General features: G+C 44.3%; 2 protein-coding genes across 9 annotated transcripts in view; both read right to left on the bottom strand.

Moving 5' to 3' along the window:
* LOC308176705 (uncharacterized protein) overlaps window positions 1-5,397 on the bottom strand; it is a 139,778-nt gene extending 134,381 nt beyond the window's left edge. The window contains exon 1 of one of the 2 annotated variants that reach the window (XR_013938509.1): window positions 5,074-5,397. The gene's annotated coding sequence lies outside the window, so the exon portion shown is untranslated. Of the gene's footprint in view, window positions 1-3,591; window positions 4,758-5,073 lie in introns of those variants that run through there. The other variant, XM_080552789.1, reaches the window with a different exon arrangement.
* A 16,159-nt stretch (window positions 5,398-21,556) lies between these two features.
* The window catches only part of ZNF423 (zinc finger protein 423), a 214,712-nt gene continuing 211,806 nt past the window's right edge, over window positions 21,557-24,462 (bottom strand). For all 7 annotated transcript variants that reach the window (XM_080552922.1, XM_080552920.1, XM_080552923.1 and 4 more), the window contains one exon: window positions 21,557-22,183. In XM_080552922.1, the coding sequence (XP_080409048.1) occupies window positions 22,086-22,183 (98 nt within the window). In that variant the 3' untranslated portion in view covers window positions 21,557-22,085. The remainder of the gene's footprint in view (window positions 22,184-24,462) is intronic.

Raw genomic sequence — 24,462 nt, 5'->3', positions numbered from 1 at the left:
GCTGGCTCATATTCAGCTGCCTATCAACCAATACTCCCAGGTCCTTCTCCGCCAGGCAGCTTTCCAACCACTCATCTCCCAGCCTGTAGCTCTGCTTGGGGTTGTTGTGCCCCAGGTGCAGGACCCGGCACTTGGCCTTGTTGAACTTCATGCAGTTGACCTCAGCCCATCAGTCCAGCCTATCCAGATCCTCCTGCAGAGCCTTCCTTCCCTCGAGCAGATCGACACACACACCTAACTTGGTGTCATCTGCAAACTTACTGAGGGTGCACTCGATCCCCTCATCCAGGTCATCGATAAAGATATTAAAGAGGACCGGCCTCACCACTGAGCCCTGGGGGACTCCACTAGTAACCGGCCTCCAACTGGATTTGGCTCCATTCACCACAACTCTTTGGGCCCGGCCATCCAGCCAGTTTTTAACCCAACGAAGAGTACGCCAGTCCAAGCCACGAGCAGCCAGTTTCTTGAGGAGAATGTTGTGGGAAACGGTGTCAAAAGCCTTACTGAAGTCAAGGTAGATCACATCCACAGCCTTCCCCTCATCCACCAAGCGCGTCACTTGGTCATAGAAGGAGATCAGGTTCGTCAAGCAGGACCTGCCTTTCATAAACCCATGCTGACTGGGCCTGATCGCCTGGTTGCCCTGCAAGTGCCGAGTGATGACACTCAAGATAATCTGCTCCATGAGCTTCCCTGGCACTGAGGTCAAACTGACAGGCCTATAGTTTCCCAGGTCTACCCTCCGGCCCTTCTTGTAGATGGGCGTCACGTTTGCTAGCTGCCAGTCGACTGGGACCTCCCCTGATAGCCAGGACTGCCGATAAATGATGGAAAGCGGCTCGGCCAGCTCCTCCGCCAGTTCTTTCAGTACCCTCGGGTGGATCCCATCCGGCCCCATCGACTTGCGTACATCCAAGTGCTGTAGCAGGTTGCCAACCATTTCCTCATGGACAGCAAGGGCCACATCCTGCTCCCCATCCCCTTCCACCAGCTCAGGGTACCAGGTATCTGTGATTTCGTACCACCTGAGTGGCACAAGATTTAGTGAGTTAGAAAAAAAATGCAAACACATTGGCCCACTGGGTTTGGAGGTAATTTCTCACAGTGCTTATTTTTCTTTTTGTACACAATAGCACACAAACTAAAAGCAAATTCAGCCTCATGTTTGTTTCCATAAACCTCTAGTGCAGACACCAACCACTGTGTGAAACATGCGTGCTACATGTGGATGAATCACACTATTCACTCTCGTACATTCAGTTGCCTTAAGAGCAACAAAAGATTTCCTAGTATAATTAATCCTCTGTAATTGTACACTGCCACCAAAGGGGTGGTCCTATTCCCATACTTTCTTCCCACAACCAGCAGTGGATTCCCAGCCCCTCCCTTGCAAGGGACATGGGCACCGTGCAATCACTACATGAATCGGTTCAGCTCTCCTGCGTGACGCTAGATTCATGTTTAATTTGGGGAAGGCCAGTTTTTCATCAAACCAGCTTGCTGAACCAATCCTCCTCGCTCCTGCAGCCACAACAGCACTGGATTTTATGCAAAGGGAAAGCCAAGGCAGACAAGCAGGCAGGATGGGAGCAGGATGGGAGCAGAAACAAGCAGTTCATCTCCCAGTTCACTGGGAGCTTGCAGCTACTCCAGGTGCAATGAAACAGCAAGTGGCACTGGAGTACAGGTGTAAAGAAAGCCCTATAACAACATAGCTGTTTGCAGGCCACGATCTGCAAACTGAGTCACAGCTAAGTGCGGTATTAACACTCTGTACTTGCTGGCTGCCTCTGAAACATCTTTCCTAACTCCCTTCCCTGCAGAACAAATTGCATTTTCCAAACACTAGCTCCATTTTACAATGTATACTTAATAGCAGTGTTAAGTCAAAAATAGCAATGACATGAAAACATCTGCAGAATGAATTCACAAGAGAGCACTTTTAGTTCATATTTGTCCACTTCTGTCCACGTTCTACTCCAAAACAATCACACGATAGCTGCAAAGAAAACTAATCACTGCCTCCTGATTAATAAGACTTGCTCTTATTCGCTAGCTGTAAATGCAGTAAAGTACAAACACATTTACATTTGCAGAGAATTTGTATGCTATCTTAAGATCAGTATGTATAAGTTAAACCAACAGTTCATATCACTGTTGAGACATGAAATGAGAGAACTCAATCCTCCCTTAGGACAGGTGACCAGAAGTCCTGCAGCCTGTCAATAATTCAGCTGTGGTGAAAGACCAGTGACAAAGCACAAACTACCAGCAACCAGGAATCAAATCTGGTGCAAAGAGCAGGACTAGCATGCGACAGACATCTGGACACCATAAGAACCAGCTGTCCCACACAGAAAAAGTGTATGCATATGTGTGTTGGTACACATATATATTTGTGCTAGAAACTCAAGTTACAGGCACGTATACATCTTCACTTGCTTTGCTTTGCCATTCTCACATAGGAACCTATGTGGGTTGACTGAAAATGTGTCTTCTTTTGAAAGGCTGTTTTGTGTCACTGCAAACATCTGCTACATTTATTGCTCCATGCAGGAGTAAGTCTCTAACAGGAACCTCAATTTACTGGATAAGCCGAAACAGTGACAGTACAAACGTGCAGAGGGCAGCCGTGTCACAGAACTGCTGGCCTCTTGGCTGCAGGGGCAGAGCAGTTCGCATGGCACCATCCCTGAGAAGCTCAGAGGCAGCCTAGGCACAGCCCTGTGGTACCACCACAACATTTCACGTACGACTTACTTGTCACTCTGAACTTTTGAGGTGTCTGTTGTCCAAGAATAATTAAGTATTTACCACAATATAAATGCGTGTAAAGAGGTGTTGTTTTTTTTTTTTAAGTGACCATATATTTGGTTGTGCATTCCATCAGCATTAATGGAAGTAATGTAGCTTGAATCATGCTCACTGCCAAAATACACCTGTTAATGTCCTTGCCACAAACACAGCATTTTGATTTAAAATATATTGTTTAAAATCCACGGAAACAGATTAGCCATTCGGAACCCTGCTCTGCTCATATCACATACGTTAGACCCACTTTTTCCCATTTTAACATATATGTGCACATAACCAGGACCTGCAATTAAATTTCTAATCGCCAAACTTCACAAAAACTAATTTGTGGCTAAATGTCCCATATTTTAAACCTCTGCCCTACCCTGACTACGCAAACTTCTACAAACTCTACCTCAAAAGATCACCTCTTGGTCATATCCCCAGATCTCCTCACCATTTTCCTCAATCAGTCCTCATAACACAGCTCCTTTGTTTCTCACCAAAGCAGTCTCTTATTGTCATTCTGACAGACCACTCGCTTTTTTCTCTGGTAACCTTTCATCTTTCTTCTCCCAGAATACACATGCAATGCTCACTTTTTTTTTATTTTTTGTTTGTTTGGTTTTCCCCCTTCATCCATGCTAGTTATTAAGACTTAACTTGGCCCTTCCCAAGATAACACAGCAGATTTATTTTATTGATTCCTGATCTCACCTCTCCCTCCGTCTCTCTGACACTTCTTACATCACGGCATTACTTTCAGTTCACTAAGCAAAAAAGCACACTACTTACTCTCCATCCATAGGACGGTCCTTTTTTGCCGTACTTCACTTACTGCTCCCCCTAATAATGCAGACTGCCTGCTCTGCTCACCTTCCTGATTTCCTTCAAAAATTAAAATATTGTGACAAAAAAAAATAATACTGAGAACTATCCTATATAAGCTATGGAAAGTAGCCTTGATGGCTACTTCCAAAGTAGGTTTCTAAAAGCATGAAATTTGGTTTTCAGCCCTGGCAGTAACAGAGAAAATGGGAGATAAGTTGACCGGGTGTAGAAGCAGCAGTTTGAGGTTACCTCTACTCATGTTCTAAGGACAGTGAGGGACATAGTGTTGAGAACATGATACATCTCTGGATGTCACTTAAAACACCTGCAGTTAATACTAGCTAAGGACTGTAGTTAAGACAGGTCTTAAGCCCTAGGAACTGAGTTTCTGCTATGACATTTAGACAAATGATCTGAAGACTGTTAGTGATTAGCACAAACAACTTGCCTGGGATGGCTGGCAAGGTCACTGCTATCAGTCTGCCCATGCAGAACACCTGGGCTCCTCATTCTCCTTCTCTGGAGACAATCAAAACCTGCCTGGATGCGTTCCTGCGTGACCTGATCTAGGTGTTCCTGCTCCAGCAGCGGGATTGGACTAGACGATCTTTCAAGGTCCCTTCCAATCCCTGACGTTCTGTGATTCTGTTTATCAGTTCCGGACTGACCAGACAGACCAAACCCACGGTGCAACCGAACCGAGCGTTCGCCTCCCCGAGCGGCGCTGCCTGGCGTCAGGTACGGCCGGCCCTCCGCTGACAGGGCTCCGCCGTGCCTTGAGGAGGACCGGACGGGGACGGCGACTGGCGCCCCGTTCGCCTCAGTGCCGGGGGCTCCCCGTGAGGACCGGAGGGTCCGTGCCACTGGCCCACACCAGCGCCTCGCCCGCAGGAAAACGAGCAGCGGCCGCTCCCCGCCCTGAGGAGAGGGTACGGCCGCCACCGCCTCCTTCGCGCCTCTCAGCGCCGCGGGCGAGAAAGTGGCGCCCACACGGGGAAGGGGACGGGGCACTGCCGCTGGGGGCGCTGGGGGCGCTGGGGGGCGACAGCGCTCCGCTGGCTCCCGCCGCCTCCCGCCTCAGCCGCGGCCATGGCGACGGCCGGCGCCCCGCGGGACGTGAGGCGATGGAGCCCCGCCGGCCGCCCCCCGGTCCCCGCTCACCTCCTCCCGCCGCCTGCCGGTGCCGGGCGTACCCTCCCGAGCCCGGTGGGCCCAGGGTGGGAGCCGTGTGCCGACCTCAGCCGCGGCTGTGCCCAGGCAGCGGCAGGGCTGCCTGAGGAGAAGGAAGGCGCCTCAGGAGGAGCCCGCGGTGCCCCCTGCTGCTGGCTGCCCGCTGCTCCCCGGTACCGAGGGGCGGTGGGTGCGCGGCTGCCTCGGTGGGACCGGGTGCAGATCGAGTTCTCCCGGCTGCACGGGAAATGTTAATTTAATATAAGCTTTAATTACCTTACACATTTACCCCTCGAGCTTGTGACCGTCGTGTGCAGTGACCAGTCCATGCATTACCCATGAGCCTTCCACACCCTTGGCCCCTAACTAATTTTTTCCAGCATTACGGGCTAGAAACTCCTGCTTTGTTTGGTGTAGTCCTCTGCTGTCACCACAGGAAATGATACTAAACTGATCATTAGTAAATCCTCACACAACCAGTGCTTCTCACCTCATTCACTAACCATTAATGAGCATGTTTGGGGATGCTGGAGAAACACAGGACTCCAAAGGCTACACCTTCACCACTTCCTGACACTATAGGCATCAAGAAAGAGCACAGCAAACCTTAGCGTTCTCCATTTTGCAGAGTACCACAGCCCTGACCACTCTTCCATTTCCTTGGGAGACTCCTTCAGTTCTTACAAACGTCTGTAGTTCTCCATCAGTTCCACCAGCACCACACCTCCAGTGGAATCACCATCACTCCTGCCTCCACTTGTTTTCTCTCTCCTATTAATCTGAAGACAGATGAGAAAGAGAGCTAATACTGACACTTGGAGTGTCATTTTAAAGGTGTCTTTCCAGTCTTTGATTTCCACTCACAGTAGGAAGAGGCAGCCTGGTTGGACCTTACTGGTCATCTTCTCAGATCACCTTCTAATGATCCATCAGCCAAATCCAATTTGCTTGGCAATTTTATTTGCCTTGAGATGTTGATCAGTCAGCAGGCCAACTAGACCAGCGGTATTCCTCCCAGCATGCTATGGGAATGCAAATGTAAGAAAAACTTAAGTCTTTATGTAGAAACCTTGTTAGGCAAGCTGGGGAACTGTGCATATGTGGCAGTAATGGTCCAGCCCCAACACTTGGCTTTGTTCCCTGTGTAGAACAAATTTTCCATCTCTGATAAAAGACCAAAATATATTGACATGAAGAATTTGCCTTGATTTTGACCCCTGTTGGATAAAGTCATCGAGACCTTGGGCTTGGGTGCCAACAGCATGTATACTGGCCCTCTGAACTTAGTGAGCTCTGTAAAAAAACAGGTTTTTCCCTGTTCTCCTTCTATCCCATTAGCTATTCCTTTGATTAGTTTGCCTTCATCCCTCAGGGTCTCACATTTCTTTTCTCTACATAATATGCCATACGTTGTATTACTCTTAGCTCAGTCTTAGAGCACTGTAGAACACATTTTTCTTTCTGGGCTTGTCCAACATGAGCTCATATTCAGATCTCTTTTTCTTCCCTTGACCAGTGAAAATAAAATATCACAAATAACCTAATATATTTGGATCCATCCAAATCCTTAAAAGCTGTGGTAAATCCTGACATCATGGAGATGGGTGAGAATTAGACCTTGAGTACCCACAGAAATCAAATGTATGATTACATCCTTTGCAGTGCAGGGCTCCAAATTAGCCTGTCAGGTTTGCATGTACTACTTCTGCTGACTTCAGTGGGAATTGCACATATGAAACTAACAGAATAATCAGGCCCTGAAAATTTAAGCTTGTGTCCCCAAGCATAGCTACTGCATTTTTAACTGATTCAGTGTGAGATGCATCTGTGACCCTAGAGCAACTGCAACAGCTGGGAGTATGTGCTGGCACCCAGAAAGCTAGTGCTTTCTTTCCACATGGGATATACAGCAATCTCCAACCTGCCCTGCTTGTATTTAAAACACAAACTTAGATATAATATAAAGGAAGTGTTTCTGTTACCATGACATCGAGCAAGAAAATAAACATTACTCTCCCTAGAAAATGAAATACAAGGTAACAGCGTTTTAGCAAGTCTAATGGCAGAAGTCGGAGCCATCATAACACATTACAGAAGACAAATGAAAAGGTTGGTTTTGATAGCTTGAAACAAAAGAGGAAAATATTGAAATATTTTGCATACAGAAAAAGAGAAACACTCTAGATACTCCATGTTCTAACCAGGTGTTAGAAAAGCACTATTTCTATTTTCATTTTCATCTTTTGTTTTTGAAAGCCTGCTTTTTTTTTTTTTTTTTTTTCCTGAATTCCCCAACTAAGAGATAGGACTAGATATAAAACTCACTAGGTACTTCCTACAAATCTCTCAAACAAAAATTAGATTATTTTTCAAAACAAAACTAAAAACAACTCAGGAACAAATAATTAAAATTAAAACACGGGGAGCATTAGCTATTTTCAGTAAGATGCATACTGCTGTACTTTTCTTGAAATAAGTAAGTATTTAAGTATTTTATACCTGACATCATAGGTTCAGTATCCCAAATCCTCAAATTCAGTCTGATTAGCCACTCAGGAGAGCAAGAAATTATGTAGATAATCTAATCAGATATAAAAATGAAGAGTACATATACAGTTAGTATTACATAAGCATATGGAAGTTGGTGTAAATAAAATACATCCAATTATCAAAAGAAAAAAAAACCTAGTAACAGTCTCTATTCCTTTTCTTGAAGACCTCTTTGTAACAGCTGGTAGATAACTTCTAATGATAACTCAGTAGAAATCACTTCATTCAACAGATATAGGAGTTACACTGAGTTCTGAGCTCAGAAATGTTGCTACATTTATTTGCATTCCTCTTCAGGACAGCAACGCAGTCCTTATTCAATTTGTGTGACTTAACTCTCATGATACGACCTTGCACTGGTACATTATTCAAATAAATCATGCAGATAAATCCCATTTTATACTATTTTAATTTTGCTCTGTAATAAGATGTCTTTCAAAAAAAATATGAAAAGGTTTCTTTCTTTCAGTATTGAACTGATACGCTCAATACTGTAGATGTAGAAATCATATGCCTGTCTGTTTATTATGGTATACTAAGCATAGATCTGGGGGTTTCTCTGCCCTCATTTTACAATTTACAGGCAAACCTGCCTGGTACAGACAGAAGAAGTCAGACCCATTATTTTCAGCAAATCCGTTGCCTGCCCAGTTCTACGAAGTAAAACCATGACCACCCAACTTGATGTTAATTATTTATTTTGTAAAGTTGTTCATTTTATAGCTGAATTAGTGAAATGCAACTGAACTGAGCCAAAGGCTCGGACTGGGATGCCATTTTGACATTCTCATCAGGGAAATGATGCTGTAAACACCCATACTTGATTCACATGCATGGTCTCTTGGTCGCCTACAGTAATGCCCATCTGTTCGGATGGCATCATGCCCACTCAACTTGCTCAAGGGAATACATGCTGGGCAGTGATTGGCTTAGGTAAGTATTTTTCAAACTGGGTCGGTGTCGACCTCCTTTTGGGAAGGCCCAAGAGGAAAAGGAAACAAAAAGAATTTTCATTTTTTATTTTAATGGATTGTTTTCATTTAACATTCAGCAAAAACACCACCATCTATAAAACATTCCGTAGATGGCTTTGCTGATTCCTTGTTACCTGTGACCCCAGCAAGGAAAAATAAATTAAACTGTATGCTCATTAAAAAAAAAAAAAAAAAAAAAAGAGTTCAACCTGTTATGAAGTCACTGTCCATGTAACATTAAGACCATCTTATCTACAGAAAAGAACCCTGTCTCAGCAGGCATTGTCACATTCTGACAATTGAATTAATTTATTTTTGTTGAACATTGGTCAACACTCAAATATCTGAATTCGTAGATATTCTTACCAGAAGCCACAGCCTGAATTCTGTGGGGAGAGTGATGAGCAATATTATGCCTCAAATTATTAGTCAGATCAAATTAATGTTATTGTACAAAAATATAATTCCAAGATATAGAACAAACATGCACACAGATACAGATGCTGGAGATGCAGTATCATGAAAGGATTATTCCTAAAGAGGAATAATTTCCAAATATAGCCTTTACTTCTCCAAAGCCAAAGAACTTTGCTTTAGTGAAGTACATTGTACAGTGGAGCCATTGTCTGCCACATTGCTTTATCAAACAAAAAGGAGGGGAGCATGTCACCCTTTCTCCCTGCAAATAAACTGTTGTGTTTTTTTTTCTTTTTCTTTTAATAGAAAGCTACCATTAGCTACCAATAGAAAGCTACAAAAAAAAAAAAAAAAGATGAAAATAATCCGTCTCCTTTTCATTTGGGAGACAAAAGCCTTTCAGTGCTGCGTCCATGCGCTCTGACTACTGTTTTGACACTGTGTCAAGATGCTCCCACTCTGCTCCAGGTCTCAGATCACAGTTGGAGTGTCTTGATACAGTGTTGAATCAGTAGTGTCAGCAAGTCTCAGAGCGGAGTCAAAGAGCCTCAGTGTAGCCTCAGAGCAGGTAGTCAGAGAGACCTTTCCCCTAAACTGAAGCAGGGTTGGGGGGTGCTCTGTTTTGTTTTTTTATTATTATTATTTTTAATTGTTTGTTTTAACACATTTCGACCCAGCTGCACCAGACTCGTGCTTTTAATTACTAACCCTTCTTACACTGAGGTATCAAAGCTAGCTCTTTCCCAGCCCTGAAGAGCTGTTAAAAAGCAGCATGGAATAATGTTAATATTTTCTTGAAAGAGCAAAAACCTAAGCACAGGAACTGAGGAGCTCTGCTTTCTCATAACAGCCAGCACTGTAGCTAAGGTTTGTTAACAAGGCCTGACCCTGCTTTGGCAGCGCCCTGTTCAGCTGTACCATGGCAGGGATGACCACAGGGAGCCCGTGCCCTGGGACCCTGCTTACCTGCCGAGGCGTGATCCTCTGCTGCTGCAGACCCCACTAACCACACCAGCAGACAGTGCCAGTGGAAACGTGGCGTATTCTGCCATGCCATAGCTGCGGCTCAAAGCCCTGGTGGCCCCGAGGCCAATAGGAGCCCTCTCAGCAGTTTCACTGGGGTCACAGTTTGTCTTGCTCGGATCAGAGCAGGTTGACACACCTGCTCTCTTCAGCGAGATGATGCCACACGCAGTTGGCACAGAGCAACTCGTGTGCCCTAGCGGCGCTTCGGCAAGGCAGTCAGTGAGGACCTCGCGGTCCGCACGAGGTCCTGAGCGTTGCTCGGGGTGAGGACAGGGACGCACATGGCCAGGGCACTGTCCTGAGGTACGGGAGGGGAAGGCTTGATGCGGGGAAGGACATCAGCTTGGTAAAGAGGCCAAGGGGGCCTACAGAGGTTAGTGATATACAAGGAAGTGGATAGGGTTTGAAAGCTTTGGTTAAGGGCTGTGAAAACAACACAACAAACAAAAAAACAGGACATAGGTTTAATGCCTGAAACTTTGTCCCTTTTTACCTGTTCTATTTTTATTTCACTTAGAGAAGCAATGTACGTTCTTTCTTATAAACCCAGCCTCACATCTTTATAGGATCACTAAAGCTGCAGCATGACTTGAAAAGCTAAATGCCACACTAAGGCACCCCTCAGATGTTACCAAATGGAGAGATGTTGTAAGTGTGGGCAGAGACCAAATTAAACATATCGTAAGCATGGGAAGCAAAGGAGATTGGCAAGAGGAAAGCTGTAAGGCCTGTAAAAATAAGGAGCAGGAGGTGGTGCTAGCTTTTAACACAATTTTGTAGAGTAATACTTGTTAAAATAAAATCAAAATATCTTAAGTACTGAATGTGAAAATTGTTCCTCAGCTTCTTCCTAGGAAAGAAGTCTCTTCCCAGTGCTGCCCGAATACCCTCCTCTGGGAGTGCTGAGGCACAGGTAGCAGCAACGGTAGTACAGGACTGCATGCCACGCACAGAACCAGGCCTCGGGTTTGGGGACACGAAGGATGTCAGTACCTAAGAAGGCATCTGTGGAGCGAGAAACGATCAGGGTTTAGAAAGGAAATAACTAGTCTTAAGAGGCAAGATTAGAAAACCTAAATAGGTCAAAGTCAATTTTGCTGTAGCTTTGCATCCGAATCTGTAATCCAGTCAATTTTGTATGTTAACACCGGGGGGCACAGAGATCAATGTATATAATTTAGGTTAAATGACCACTGCAGAGTGGGATGCATGTCTTCTTTTCACAGTAGAGCCAAATTTATCCCTGATGTAAATGCCGTGATTTCACTGGACTTTAAGCAGAGATACATTTGCTCATTTCTGTGGTCAAAAACCTCCTCAGTAACTTGTCACTTACACAGATGCAACCCACCCACATGCAAAGGTGTTTTTAATTTCTCATTAATTACTTATTCCTTCTAATTATTGTGCTGTTATTTATTAAATGGCATATTATTAAGGCACAGTTAAAAATATTTCCACGAAAAAGCAAAAAGTGCTCAAGACTGTAGGTACTAGGATCATTTCAAAGCCATGTGTGTCAGGCCCTGGTTTTGGAAGCTGTGTGACAAAATGGCGGCAGAGGCTGCAGGTTGGTGGGAAACAGCAAATGCAGACCTGGGCGCAGGGACTTACCTCCCCACAGAAAGCCGAGGCACAGTGTCTGCCGAGTGCTTTGAGATCCCTGGAGCTAGATGTTATTTAAGGTGGAAAGTATTTCTCACTGGCTTTGGTGGTGACTTTCTTGCAGGTAGTTGCACAGCAAGCAGAAGATGGGGATTTCCTTCGCATGGGCTGCAGAGGAGCTCTCTGACCTGTCACGACCATTTGCCTTCAAACACCACAACAAGCAGGTCTGCCCCAGTGCTCTCCCAGCTGTCGCTGGAGGTAAGACAGAAATTAAAGGTCGTATCATCTAGACACAAATTAAAATCTTTACTGGTAGAAACCTGGTGGAAAGTCTCAGAATAGAATGAATTATGTATTTGAACACTTAAGATTTCCTTGCCTTTATTGCAGCATGGGGTCTGAACTCTGCTTTCTTCCCTGCACTTTATTACATGGTTAGAAGTCCCACAGTAGGAAACTTGCAGTTTGAATTTTGAAGCACCTATAGTGTCATACTTTTTATTTTAATATTTGTCACCAACGGTGCCGACAGATAAAAAGTGCTGGCTCCCCACAGCATGATATGCGGGATTTTCAATAGAGCTACACAATTGCTTCTGCTAAGTGCTTGCGGGGCTCACAGTGCCAAATCCCGCAAATTGCTGCATTCAGGCCACTTTGCAGTGCTGTATGTACTGAGGCAAGTGATATTTAAAAAGTTAGTTGCTTGCAAGAGGGACATATACCTAAATGGCTGATTTCTTCCTAAAGTCCTAATAATTGTTTGAAGACATCGGTACAAATGAATTCAATAATGTTAGCACTTAAGAAATGGTCAAAACTTTTTGCGTCACTTACAAATTATGCTATGTATTGCATTTAGTTTTAGAAAGAAAATCTGTTCACGTAGCTCCAAAGTTTTCTGGCCAAGGAAGTCCTAGAGCAATGTCACCAATCATACTATTTATGTATTACTACTTTCTCTTCTTCTTAGTCTTTTGTTTGTTTTAACCTTAATTTATAGTAATATCATTGTTGATAACCCAGCCTCACAGCAGTGTTATGGTGTAAATTATTTCCTATGCATGGTAATGCTATATGTGTATTAGTGTAACCTGAAGTATCAGGGGAGATTTTTGTATCTCCTGCCTTATTCACAGGTCAATTAAGAAACTGATTAAGCCCAAAAAGTCTATGATGATAATTGTTGGAAATAGACTGGGATGATAATTGGTTTAATGACTGCTAAAGGAGTCATTGGGATGCGTCTCTCTCAAGGAGCCTGAATGGCACTTTAAGAGCTAGATTCATCCTGGGTGTTGGTTATTGACTTTAATGGTATTACTCCAAAATCTGATTTGGATCAACTTACGAAATATTGCAGATAAGACAAATAATTTTAAAAGGATGTTTCTGCTGAGCTTTGGTGTCTCTCTTGAACTACCCTATTCAATGTCAACTCCTCTGGTACAAATTCTGCCTTTACAGCTTGAAGTGGCTCTATAAGGTGGGAATTCACTGAGGGTTTTATATTTTTATACATTTTTTTCTAGCATAGCAGGAAACAAATTCTATATAATAACTAGAAAATGTAGGCCGAGACCATCCTCTGCACAGGAAATTTCACTCAGAGGGTTGGACACCCAGCGAGGTCCTATTCACAGACTTCTCTTTGTATTTTTCTGCCTGGAACCAAAGAAGGGGATTCATGCCAAAACCCTGCAGGATATGGAAATCTATCGGCTGTTCTGTGCTTCTACATGTCTTTCAAAGTGGCTTCTGATTCGGGGAGCCCTAAATTAAGAACCATGGGCTTGGGGTTTTCAGATTTTTTTTTTTTTTTTAATAAGGACTCAAAACCTGCAGCTTCAATTCAAATAGGAGTCAGAAGCATTCTGTACCTTTGAAAAACCCCTGACATTTCATTCCTCACGCTGAGGACCCAGAACAGCAAAAATTTAGACCAAAATGATTTCTCCAGGCTAGTCAGTATTAGAGAATAGTGTAGAAGTTGGAAAAACCTTTGCTGCTGGTTCTCAGTCATGCCTAGGCTTGGAAAGGCTATAAGGTTATAAATCTTTCAGTGAAAAACAATTCCTGCTTCATGCCATCAACATTGCCTGAAGACATCTGCGTAGGGCATCTCTAGAGGAGGCTCCCATTACTAGACCTATGCAGAAGTATAATGAGAAACTTGCATCCGGTTTGAAAGACATTAATGAGTCTCTCTTGGATACAAAATATTTGTTCAACACCCTTATGGGCAAAGTAACACACAGCTGAGTGGGAAGCTCTGGCAGAATAAGATGCACCAATAGGTCTCAGAAAAGGATGAACACAGCTCTGCAGAGTCATTTTTTCAGGTCCATTTTGCAGTTCTGGTACTTACACATGTCTGGGTTGCTTTGAATATATATTTTCCAGCACCTACTTCTCTGTTTGTTCCAGTGGGGTTTCATTTGCTATGGGGGGTATTCTGGATTCCTCACTGGTTTCTTCTCTCATTTTGTTTTTCTATTCTCAATAACATTTCCCAAACAGCAATGACAAAAAATTCAGTATCTTAAATGAGCTGTAGACATTTTTACTGAGTTTTCCTCTCCCCTCCCCCAAGATTTCTTGCACACAAAAAATATTTCAGGGTTCCTTTTTTTTTTTTCCCCCTAAGCTTGGTGCATCATTGAGCTAATGATGCACAGTCAAGCTACCCAGTATCGTTAGATTACCTAAGGCTCTGATCCTGGTGTGCCTTACATATGTGAACATTTAACTCCTTGAAGACAAGGCAAACAGTTGTATACATATTTGCAATGCAGCATCTCAGTCCCCAGAAAGCAAAGAAGGTTGGTGTGTTCTTTCATGTAATGTATCAATAACTGGAATTACTCTACAAAAAGAAGAATGGAGTCCGGATTTCATTTGTATTTTGTGCTCTATCACAGTGCTAAGCTCCTCAGTAAGAGAAGGAGAGTTAACATTCCCATTCCCAATCACTACAATTGGCTTCCTCTTTTCTTGTGCCCTTTCATCCAATAACTGTTTTGTAGCCTGCTTAGTCTTAGCAAACACCAAACTCTTCTGCCCTGCCCAGTGTTGGACTGTCCTTCTCAAGCCACACCAAAAACCACAGATTCTTCTGTGTGAGAGACTTATGGCACACAGTTGCCATACAAACCTTGGAAAAAGGAAATGGAGAAGGCCTGAGGGAGGGAAATGTAGAAAAGGCAAAAAGTTCTGAAATTAAAAAAAAATCAGCTTGCCAGGGAAAGGATGAGAAATATATACGGCAAAAGGCTATCACCAAAACTCCAGATTTACCTAGTAATAAGAACAGCCTGTGCAGACCTAAAGCAGCCAGGACATGGCTTTTGCTCAGCAGAGAGCCTCCGTAGCACTGCTTTGCACTGGTGCTAAAACCAGAGCGAGACACAGGGTATTTTGTTTGAACACAACTGCTCTTGGCATTGTCACAGACATTATCAGGCTAGTTAGGGAGCAAGAGGGAAAGTTAATCAAGCTCACGCACTGCATCCACTGGTCTTGTTGCATGAACATTGAGGGGTTGCCTTCCTTCTCCTTTCAGTCCATTCACTTCTTTTTCCACTGTTTGTACACCGGATCTCTTCATGCTTTCAGTTTTTACTCCGCTTTCCAATCTTCCGGGTTTGAGTATTTTAGCATTAAGGATATATATTGTAATAAAATGCAATGCAGATTTGTTAGGGATTATGCAACCTTTGATCAAGTCTTAAGCCACAAGAGCCCTAATGAAGAAAAATGTTTCTGGGTCCTACTTTGGCAGAAACTCTGTCATTCCATATTAGCAACCCGAACTGTTTCTGCTACATGAGGCTAATGGAAGCTCCTGACCACTTCTTTAGCACCATTACAAAAGCATTAACTGATCTGCACATTTCCATAACCCTCCCTCTATGGCAGGCTTGCAAGGAGATATTTTGTGAATAAAACAGAAAATGCACAGTAGAAGCTATAGCTTTTGCAAATGGCATGTATATTTTATAGCTTTCATGCATAGGAGCCAATTTCTTGAGGAGCACTGCCTATAAATCGCAACTGGAAGAAGACAAAGATGCACTTATTTATTGCATTGATTTCAACCGGGGAAAAAAACTGTTCTTTCTTTCTCCCTCCCCTTTAAATTAAAGGCTGGGTAAAGAAGAGTCCAGCATCTTAGGGACATTGCTTTGGCACTCACAGTTAGGAAGGATTGCTTGCTTGCTCATTTATTGCAAGGGAAGGATCATACTGAGAGCCCTGCTACCTCTTCTAGTCACAGAAAACTAAAGACATATATATATATATATACACACACATATATATGTATATATAAGTTCAAAGTAGGATTTGAGTTGGTACTGAGCACTTTACGTATGGAGAAAGCAAAAAAACCAAAAACAAACAGACAAAAAACCACAATAACAACAACATGGATATGAGTAAAAATAAAAGAGGGAAAGTACTTTTATGACAGTTCTTTATCTGGGAGCTTTGATGCCCTTAAGGCCCTCAAAGCTAGTCACAAGGCCGGGCATTTTTTACAGGGCAGCTTGTGAAATCCACACAGACATGGCAAAAACCACCAACAAAACCAAATCAGGCAGGGTTGTAGCTGGGTTGAGCAATGGCCTTGCTCCCGGCCTGCCCTGTGAGTCAGCTCAGCTCGCTGATCCAGCAGAAAAGTAGCCCACTCAAAAAAAAAAAAAAAGGAAAAAAAGGAAAAAAAGAGTTTTATTTAACAATACAAAAATCCCCACCCAGCCTAGGCAGCTCCTCAGCACGGTGCAGCCATTTCTGCTTGTGCCCACAGCCGAGCACTGCCCCGAGCAGCCCGGGGGGCTTCTCCTCCGCCGAGCGGCCGTGGGCCAGGTCAGCGGTGCTGCGTGGCGGAGCGGCCGCCTGCCGCGGGGACGCAGATGGCCAGGGATGGCAGAAGGAGGGGACAGCAGCAGAGAGCAGCGGGGTGGCGTGCCGCAGACTTGGGGAGGCAGCGAGCAAGCAGGACAGACAAAGCTGCTGGAGCCCTGCAGGGCTGCGGACGTGGCCGCCCCTAGCACCAGGCGTTCCCAGCTCAGAAGTTCCCAGCTTTCAGAAGATGCAAAAATGGGGAGAAAAGAGACAAAGGAGGAAAAAGCAGTGCTGCCATCAGCTCCAAGGGCGTCCTGTCCCCAGGCCTGGATCCTCCTGGAGCAGCACAGCGCAGGAGCTGCTCCCAGGCTTCGTTACAGCCAGCACCACTCACACGACTTGTCCTGTATCTGGGTGAACCAACTACAACAGCAAAACCTCCAGAAAAGGAGGGAGTTGCATCCGCAGAGCACTCTGGATTTGCATAGAGGTGGCTCCCCAGGAGAAAAATCCCTCGCACTTGCTGGGCAAGGAAGGAGAATGGAGGGAAAAGGTTTGGTTTGATCTGAAGAGTAAGACTGTACCTTTCGCAGGTGATTCTGTGAGTACTGGAGCTGCTTCCCTGTGGATGGGGTCTAATGCCTGGAGCCTTTGCTGTGTAGTGAGGCAGGAGTGCCAGCTGAAGCCCAGCAGCTGCAGCTCTCTCTGTGTAGGTTTCTGGGATCATACATGTGTTGAATTCACACATCTTCTTCCGTGACAGCACTTACAAGGTGTTCTTATCCTGGGCTAACTACAGTCACAATACTGCAGGAACACGGTACTCCTAAGACCACTGCACCTCTGTCAAGCACAGGTCAGTCATTTCGCAGCTGTGGAGAGGGGAGCTTGTGTAAACCCCACTGCTTTAGGATGTGAGCCAGAACATGGAAACTGCTTGCACAGAGCAGGAAAAAAGCCTTCACTGCCTGTGCCAGAGAGAGGGACTTACACGTGGTAACAGCTAGACAAACACACACCAAAAATTGGTGTGCTCTAAAATGTTGGTAGGAGAAAGTGAGGACACTTGGGACACTGGGATGCACAATTCACTTCAATAGAAATGGCTCCTAGGGGGCAGATTTTCCATTAATTCCTGCAGTGGGTAGGGACGCTGTTGGAGGGACAGCCTCTTGCCCCCCTCACACCTCTGCTTTTCTGCTGCTTTACCCACCAGCTCCCTCATCTGCCACCCCGGGCCTGGGGTCGTGGAAGACTCAGGCTGGGTCACTTTCTGCCCCATCCTCATTTTCCTTTCATGTTTCCTCTGAGCTGCTGCACAGTGGGCTGACCTTTCCAAGTCCACTCAAAGATGTTCCAGCACAAAATGACCTGTCACTCACTCCCTCAGATGGTTCCCAAACTTTTTTTTTTTTTTTTCCCTTCTTCTGGAGGCAATGGACTGGTAACTTGCTTTTTCCAAAACTCTAAGGCACCTGACTGAAGGCTGCGACCCCTCAGTGAAGGTGACAAATTATGAACAGATCCACAGCATGAGAAACCTTATTCTGGTAATACATTTGATTGGTCAACAGACAAGTATCTAGGTATGCATTGAAAAAAAATGCAAACATGTAAAGGTGACTGTGCAGACTTGTAGGTATTAATACTTCTTGATTAAGTATTTCAGTGCTTTTTGGGTATGTTGGTATGTAGTGAAGCTAAATGGAAAGATTCTTCAATGTGTAAGAGCTAATATACTGGACTGCTACAAATACAAGTCCGTTGTTAATCCACTGTGGTTATGAATTTGTATTTCAAATCATCTATATGACTTTTTTTTTTTTAAACACATTTAAAATTTGTTTCCAAACCATGATTTCCAACATATCACTCTCCCCAATGCCACTCAGATCATGAGGTGACTTTGCCTAAAGCCCATCTTCAGCAAGAATTACAGCAATTCAGGTTGGCACTTACGTGAGCCATCCGCACCGCCTGGGCCTCAAGCAGCTGGTTCCAGCCTGCGTCTGCGACGCCGCTGCACAGAAGCTGATCTCCAGCACGGAAGCTGCGAGTTACACCGATAGGGAGGGAGATGTTGCAGGCATTACTGAAAGCCTCTCCATCCCGTTTTGAATGCCTTGTAGCCGTAGAAATACAGGTGCATTTGGACCCGGTATATCTGACTGTTTTCCAAATGCCTTTTGTAGCACTTCTTGGCCACTAAGAAAAAAAGGGAGAAACCTCAAACATGTACCAGAAGCTGTGATATTATCTTTTTCCACCTGCACAGTTAGGCTGTTTTCCCTAGGAGCTTTTAACTGATACAGGAACTATATACTATGCTGGCAAAGCACTCCCTGGTGTGACTGCAGCTATGCCAGCAAAGCTGTGTTTTGTACCAGCACAGGGCTGCTCTACCCCCACTCCCAAGTGGGACAAAACAGCATGGAAAAAACAACCGCACAGGAGCCACCAGACAAAGGCCCCACGTTGTGCTGCAGAGCTCTCAGCCGCAGCCCTGGCTGGGTGCAGCCCCGCCCCGGGAAGCTCAGCCTGTGCAAAAAAGGGTCAGAGAGCAGCACTGCACTCTGGCAGGGGCTAAGGACCCGCATCTCTGGGAGCTGCGGATGTTCAGCGTGTCACAGATGCAGCTCTGTGATGAAGCACAAGAGCAGGCGGCTCTCCCTCTGCTGCCTTGCAGCAGCTTTCACCCCCACGCCCACAACCGGACCTTCCTTGGCCCATCAGAAAGCCGGTACCAAGAGAGCAGCATCCTGTGCCACAGAGTGTGCTGCAATTACAATGACGACTTTTCATGTGGGCCTGCTTACGTCACAAATACCACAGAGCATCCCAGAAGATTCATGCTGAGGGTCGCTGGACTTTGGTACATATTGTCTTAGAAAAACAAGGAAAGCAGCACTTGTCCACCAGCGGTCAAACACTACCCAAGTACTGTAAGATGTGGAGCACCTGCAGAAGATGAGCACAGCTCAATTTTCTCCCAGCCCTGTGGGTGCAGCCCAGCCCCTCTCTGGTCTGACTTGCGCTGCTCACAACCAAAGCTCATATACCAGCAGAAGGGACAAAGAAGATGACGCAGGGCCACAGCCCTCACTCTCAGGCTTCAGGTGCCCCCCACATTTTAAAGCTAGGGTGGAAAACCAAACTATTGCTCTCTGCCACCGTTGCCCTTCTTCCTGCCCGTGGGCTGGTCAGGGTGCCAGGCAGATGCACCAAGCAGCTTAGGCACACGCCTGCTTGGCGCCTCCAGGCTGAGCTCGGGCCCCAGCGCCCTGGCCCCATGCCCACCTTCCCAGTACAGGTGGAGAAAATGATGCATCTTGGAATAGGATCCCCACCCGGGGAGTTCTCCATCTCAGCACAGTGAACATACACCTACTTTTAGCTAGTCAACAGGGAGATGCTGAGACAAAGGCCTGTGCTTCAGTACAACACCAGTAAAGCAGCTTTCAGAGCTGCGTGGAAACATCACTTCACCCTTGGGATACCCAACACAGAAACTTTTCCTGAACAAGCCCACATCTTCCTTTTCATTTCTGAAGCACTGCCCAGAAGTGATCAAGCGTCATTCCAAACCCGGCATCAGGCAACAAGCCTCCATTTCCAGTACCCCTGTTGTGAGAACCTCTGCCCAGAACTGCTGCCTTGCTTTTACCACAGAGGAAAAGATGGCACACGGGCTGTTACCAGAGCCCTGATGTACATTCCCTGATAGCTTTTCTTGCAAGGGCATGTTTATGAGCCTGTACTGCAAGACACTTCCATTTCACATCTTAAAATGTTGCCCGTGAGTTAGGAATATGCATACATTATGAATGAGAATAATGAATTGGTGATTTCATTATCTAATTTTTCAGCACATAAGCATCTGTGCAGTGGCTTATGGAGAAATAATCAAGTAGAAAACTAACATTTTCTTGAAAAAGATCATTTTAATAAAATGAGTTTGTTGCATAAACAGTGAGATAAGAATTATCTAGATAAAAACAGAACCGTCCTCTTTGAAATTAAAAAATGCTATTCCCAGTTTTGTTATAGTAGGGCTCATAAATTTCTTTATTAAAAATATTTTTGAGCCTAAAGTCTTTCTGAATGTCCATGCAATGCAATGCTATTTTAGTGGAATATCTGATAGATAAGTCTTCTATTCTGCCATTTGCCCCAGATGGGATGTTACGTCATTCTTTCCAGAAAGCTGAAAGGTTTTCTCAGACTGGAATTTGTACCTGCTCTGGCGCTTCCTACCAGAGGGATAGCCCTATCCTGGTCATGCCCAGCAGCCCTCCTTTACGTGCAGTATGTCCCACTGTCTTGAAGGAGCTACACGTGCACAACACAGCTACCAACATCAGCAAAGATCTAACCACTGAAAACATCTGCAGCGTCAACAATCTGTGCCCCTGCACTTGTTAATAAACTTGCTGTAGAAAGTAATTTGGGCACCGACTATGCTTCCTTGAAAACATTTTCTGCAAAACATCATTTACATGCTCCAAGGCCAGACTCAGTACAATGACAACCAGTAGTGCTCTAGATCAGTGCAGAGATTTGAAAGGCTCTAGATATGCATCTATGCTGCAGTCTTGCCAAGCCTTGTGCACCGTGGGAATGGGTAACCACATTCATTTCAGCTGTCACAACTGCTGAACATCTTTCAGGACGATTATGGTTCATTGAAGTAGGAGGTACCACGAGAACTGCATCTCACTAACTTTTCAAAGTCCCTGAAAGGACTACTTCTCTGACTGGAGATATAACTTACCTCATTACCATATGGTATGTTTAAAATAAAGGAAAAAAGCCTGCTAATGAGCTCTATTAGGCTGTCTAATGGCAATTTCAAGTGTCAGAAGTATGGCAGTTACACAGAGATACAATACCTGTGGGCCTTGAAGTCCATGTGACTGAAATACACAGCCCCCATCCAGGCCCTACAGGCCCGATCCAGCATTTGCACATTTGTATACAATCCCGAAAGCTAATTTTTTGGTATTGAAACCAAGAAGCACAGAGATAGGCTCAAGGCTCCTATGACCAAGTCCCCTCCATTCTTGCTGACCTGAGTAAAGTTTAAGAGTACCCCTAAGCTAGTACTCCTTCCCGTGCCCAGGTTTGTAACGGATGTTCTTACCTCACCTCAGTCCGACAGGGGAGGCGCATCCAGGAGAGAACAACGCCAGGCACAACAACAGGGCTTTCGCTTTTCTCCCATTCTTCCTTCCTCACGGGGTGCAGCTCTGCTGTGGGGTGAGCCATCGTTTGGCGTGATTTGCACATGTGAGCCAGCAGCGGTGATACAGCATGGACTGACAGAAACTCTGACACTAAGCTCATGTATTCCCTTTATTGAACTGTACTAGTTATTGCAATCAGATTAAGTCACATTTATAAAGCAGACCATCCAGTTGCACTGAAACCGATTATATTCATTACATAGTTTTAATCACTGTCCGGTGAACTGGCAAATCCAATCAAAGCATTAGTCTTCAATTAAAAAATTAAAAAGAAATATTCAGACAATAGCCAAGCAATCACATCACAATGCACAGTTACCTAAAATTGCAATTAAAAAGCAGTTTAAAAAAAAATCACATCTAATTTTTAACTATCAATATAATACAAGAAGCAACAAAGGGCAACAGCATCAAAGCAGATTTATCTAACACTATAAATTCAGTCAGAAGCAGAAGCTCTAAAGTACACTAGCTGAAGCAGGACAATAAAAAATACTGAGCATGGAATACTTTTAATCTCTCCATTAATATTCATTTCCAGCTGCTTATAATAGCAGCGCCTCATGGCCAAATCATTAGAGTTTTACATCTGGGTTGCAAATGACACTTTGATTGGATGTAATGTTCAAATGGTCCTCCCCACTGTGCCACCGTCAAGTCTTCTGCAGAGAGGTGTCCTGTAGTGCCAGTGGCTCACTGTGCGTGCTGGCTCAATGTGTGGTTCTGGAAAGACGAAAAAAGGAGACACGCATAAGGGGCAGAATAATAGAAAGCATGCCCATACCCTCCTACTCAGTACCATTTATGCAGAGCTCGACATAAAAGCTTCTCAATTATTACAAAACAAAATGCAATAAAGAAAAAGTACTCATAAGTAACAGCTGCCAATATGACACATTTGCTTTGTTCTGATAGATCTGTTAATGCTGGCATGAACTTAGAAAAAAAAATTCTACAAGCCAAGTACAGCCGTGAGGGTTTCTTTTTTTTTTTCTTCCCTCTTTCAATACATATAAAGAAAGTGGTAACACTTCATGGCAAAATCTGCCTTTAGGGATTCCCTTAACTGTAACAATTAAAAAAAAAATCTGAATCACTGTGGGAACCCTTGCCATATTTTACTCTTTTATTCTCACTAGTAACGGGTGCAAGTACTGGCAGAGAGACACACCAGATTGTGACGCATACTTCTCAGTCCAAGAAATACTTCAGCAATAACAGCTGAACCACCAGTTCGGGCAATGGGGATATTAATCCCCAGCAGAAAAAGGACTGGACACGTAACCCAGAAGTTAAATCTCTTTAAAGAACTGGCTTTGCTCTACACATTTCTTTCAGCAGTTTAGTCTTTTTGTTCCCTTTTTGGTAGATTTGTAACAGCCTCATATCATCACGGTGTCTTGCATCAGAGGATGCTGACCTGTCCTGCCATTTTGTGCGGGAGCCAATGACTAGTGAAGCCAATCTTGGAAGCACATTTTCAGAGCAGCAGCAATCACCTGCGTTTTGTGTGCTGACTGAAACCCCGGTCCTATATATAAGCACAGCTTTATTTGTATAATTTTTAACTATTGGAGCAACTAGTGAGGCGCTTCACGGTGAGCTTTTGTTGGGCATTCCCAATTATAAAAATCCATGCGCATTATTTCAAATCTGTGCAATTTCACTGGTCTCCATCCACCTAATAACAGAGCTGAGCAAGTCCGTCAGCTTAAGGAATACGTTTTTAAGCATGAAATGAATTTTGAATCTGATTATTTATTTACAATGACAGTGCTTTAAAATAAAGATATTTTAACTTTTAATAAATCATCTGGTTCTTCTACATTATCCACAGTTACATTTCAATTCAGGGGAAAAAAGTGATCTTCCACTTTATCCAGAGATGACATCTCCCTAATGAAAACCGTCTGTGCAAAGAGCTAGTGGGCGGCCTGCGATGCTCAGGCAGCGATGACCCCGTTTGCAGCCAGGATTTCTGGACTGTGCACTCCCAAGAGCTGACCACCAGGTGTCAGAAGTGCTGCTGACTTCCTAAATCATGTCAAAAGTTATCTGCGATATTGTACAGACGGGCAGCGAGGAAACTGCATGGTAGTGGTCAGGCTTTAACGTGACAAAAGGTTAGAGAGAAGACAGAAGTAGTATAGCTGGAGCACACCCAGAAGGATCCCTTGTGAAACTAAATGACAATCAACAGATGAAATAGCAAAATAACTGTATCTCGTTTAGCCTAACACTAGCCCTGACAGCACAGCCCCAGACAGCAATCCTAAATGTTTCCGAATAAAACAACGGAAGCACTGTCCAAAGATCTGAAAAGCTTATCAAGGGATAAAGCATTATATTAAAATCATGTCAAGTGAAGTGATAGTTGAAACAGCTTTCCTGTTACACCATTTAACAACACCAAACATAAAAACCAATGGCTTTTCATTTTACATTTTTACTTTTCATACTATACATGGAAATTTTCCTGGCTTTAAAGAGGAGCACCTTTGCAGTGCTGGCTGTTATTCTCAAATCAAGTAACAGAGTTATAGAAAAGGATGAATGGAACCCTATAGACAAAGTGGCAGCACTGACAAGAAGCTTGTCCACTAAACCTAACTAGAAAAACATTCAAATGTTAAAGAATACACATACCACTCTGTGCTCAGACAGTCCTGAGCATTTTAACAACAGGCATTTCTAGTGCGCTTCATTACAATTCTTTTTTAGGTCATCCTGAATATCAACGAAAGGAGCGAAAAGTTTACCATCTTCCAGTCGAAAGAGGGGCTATTCACGGTAGACAAATCCATACTTATTGAGGCAGTGTCATTTAAAAGATAATGCACAATCAGCACTAGATGCGTGACGCGCAGTCTACAGTCAGGGAACATGATTTCAAACTTGTGTGGCTGCTGCATTGATTACACCAGGCAGGTCAATAAAGGAATGGTATGTGGCTCTAAATCTGATAATGAAGCTTTCATTGTGAGCCCTCCCTCCTCAAACGT

This window comes from Anser brachyrhynchus, assembly GCF_964034855.1.
Source record: "Anser brachyrhynchus genome assembly, chromosome: 12".
Classification (NCBI taxonomy): domain Eukaryota; kingdom Metazoa; phylum Chordata; class Aves; order Anseriformes; family Anatidae; genus Anser; species Anser brachyrhynchus.
Note: the sequence above shows the minus strand (reverse complement) of the source record. Positions and strands in the feature narration are given on the sequence as shown.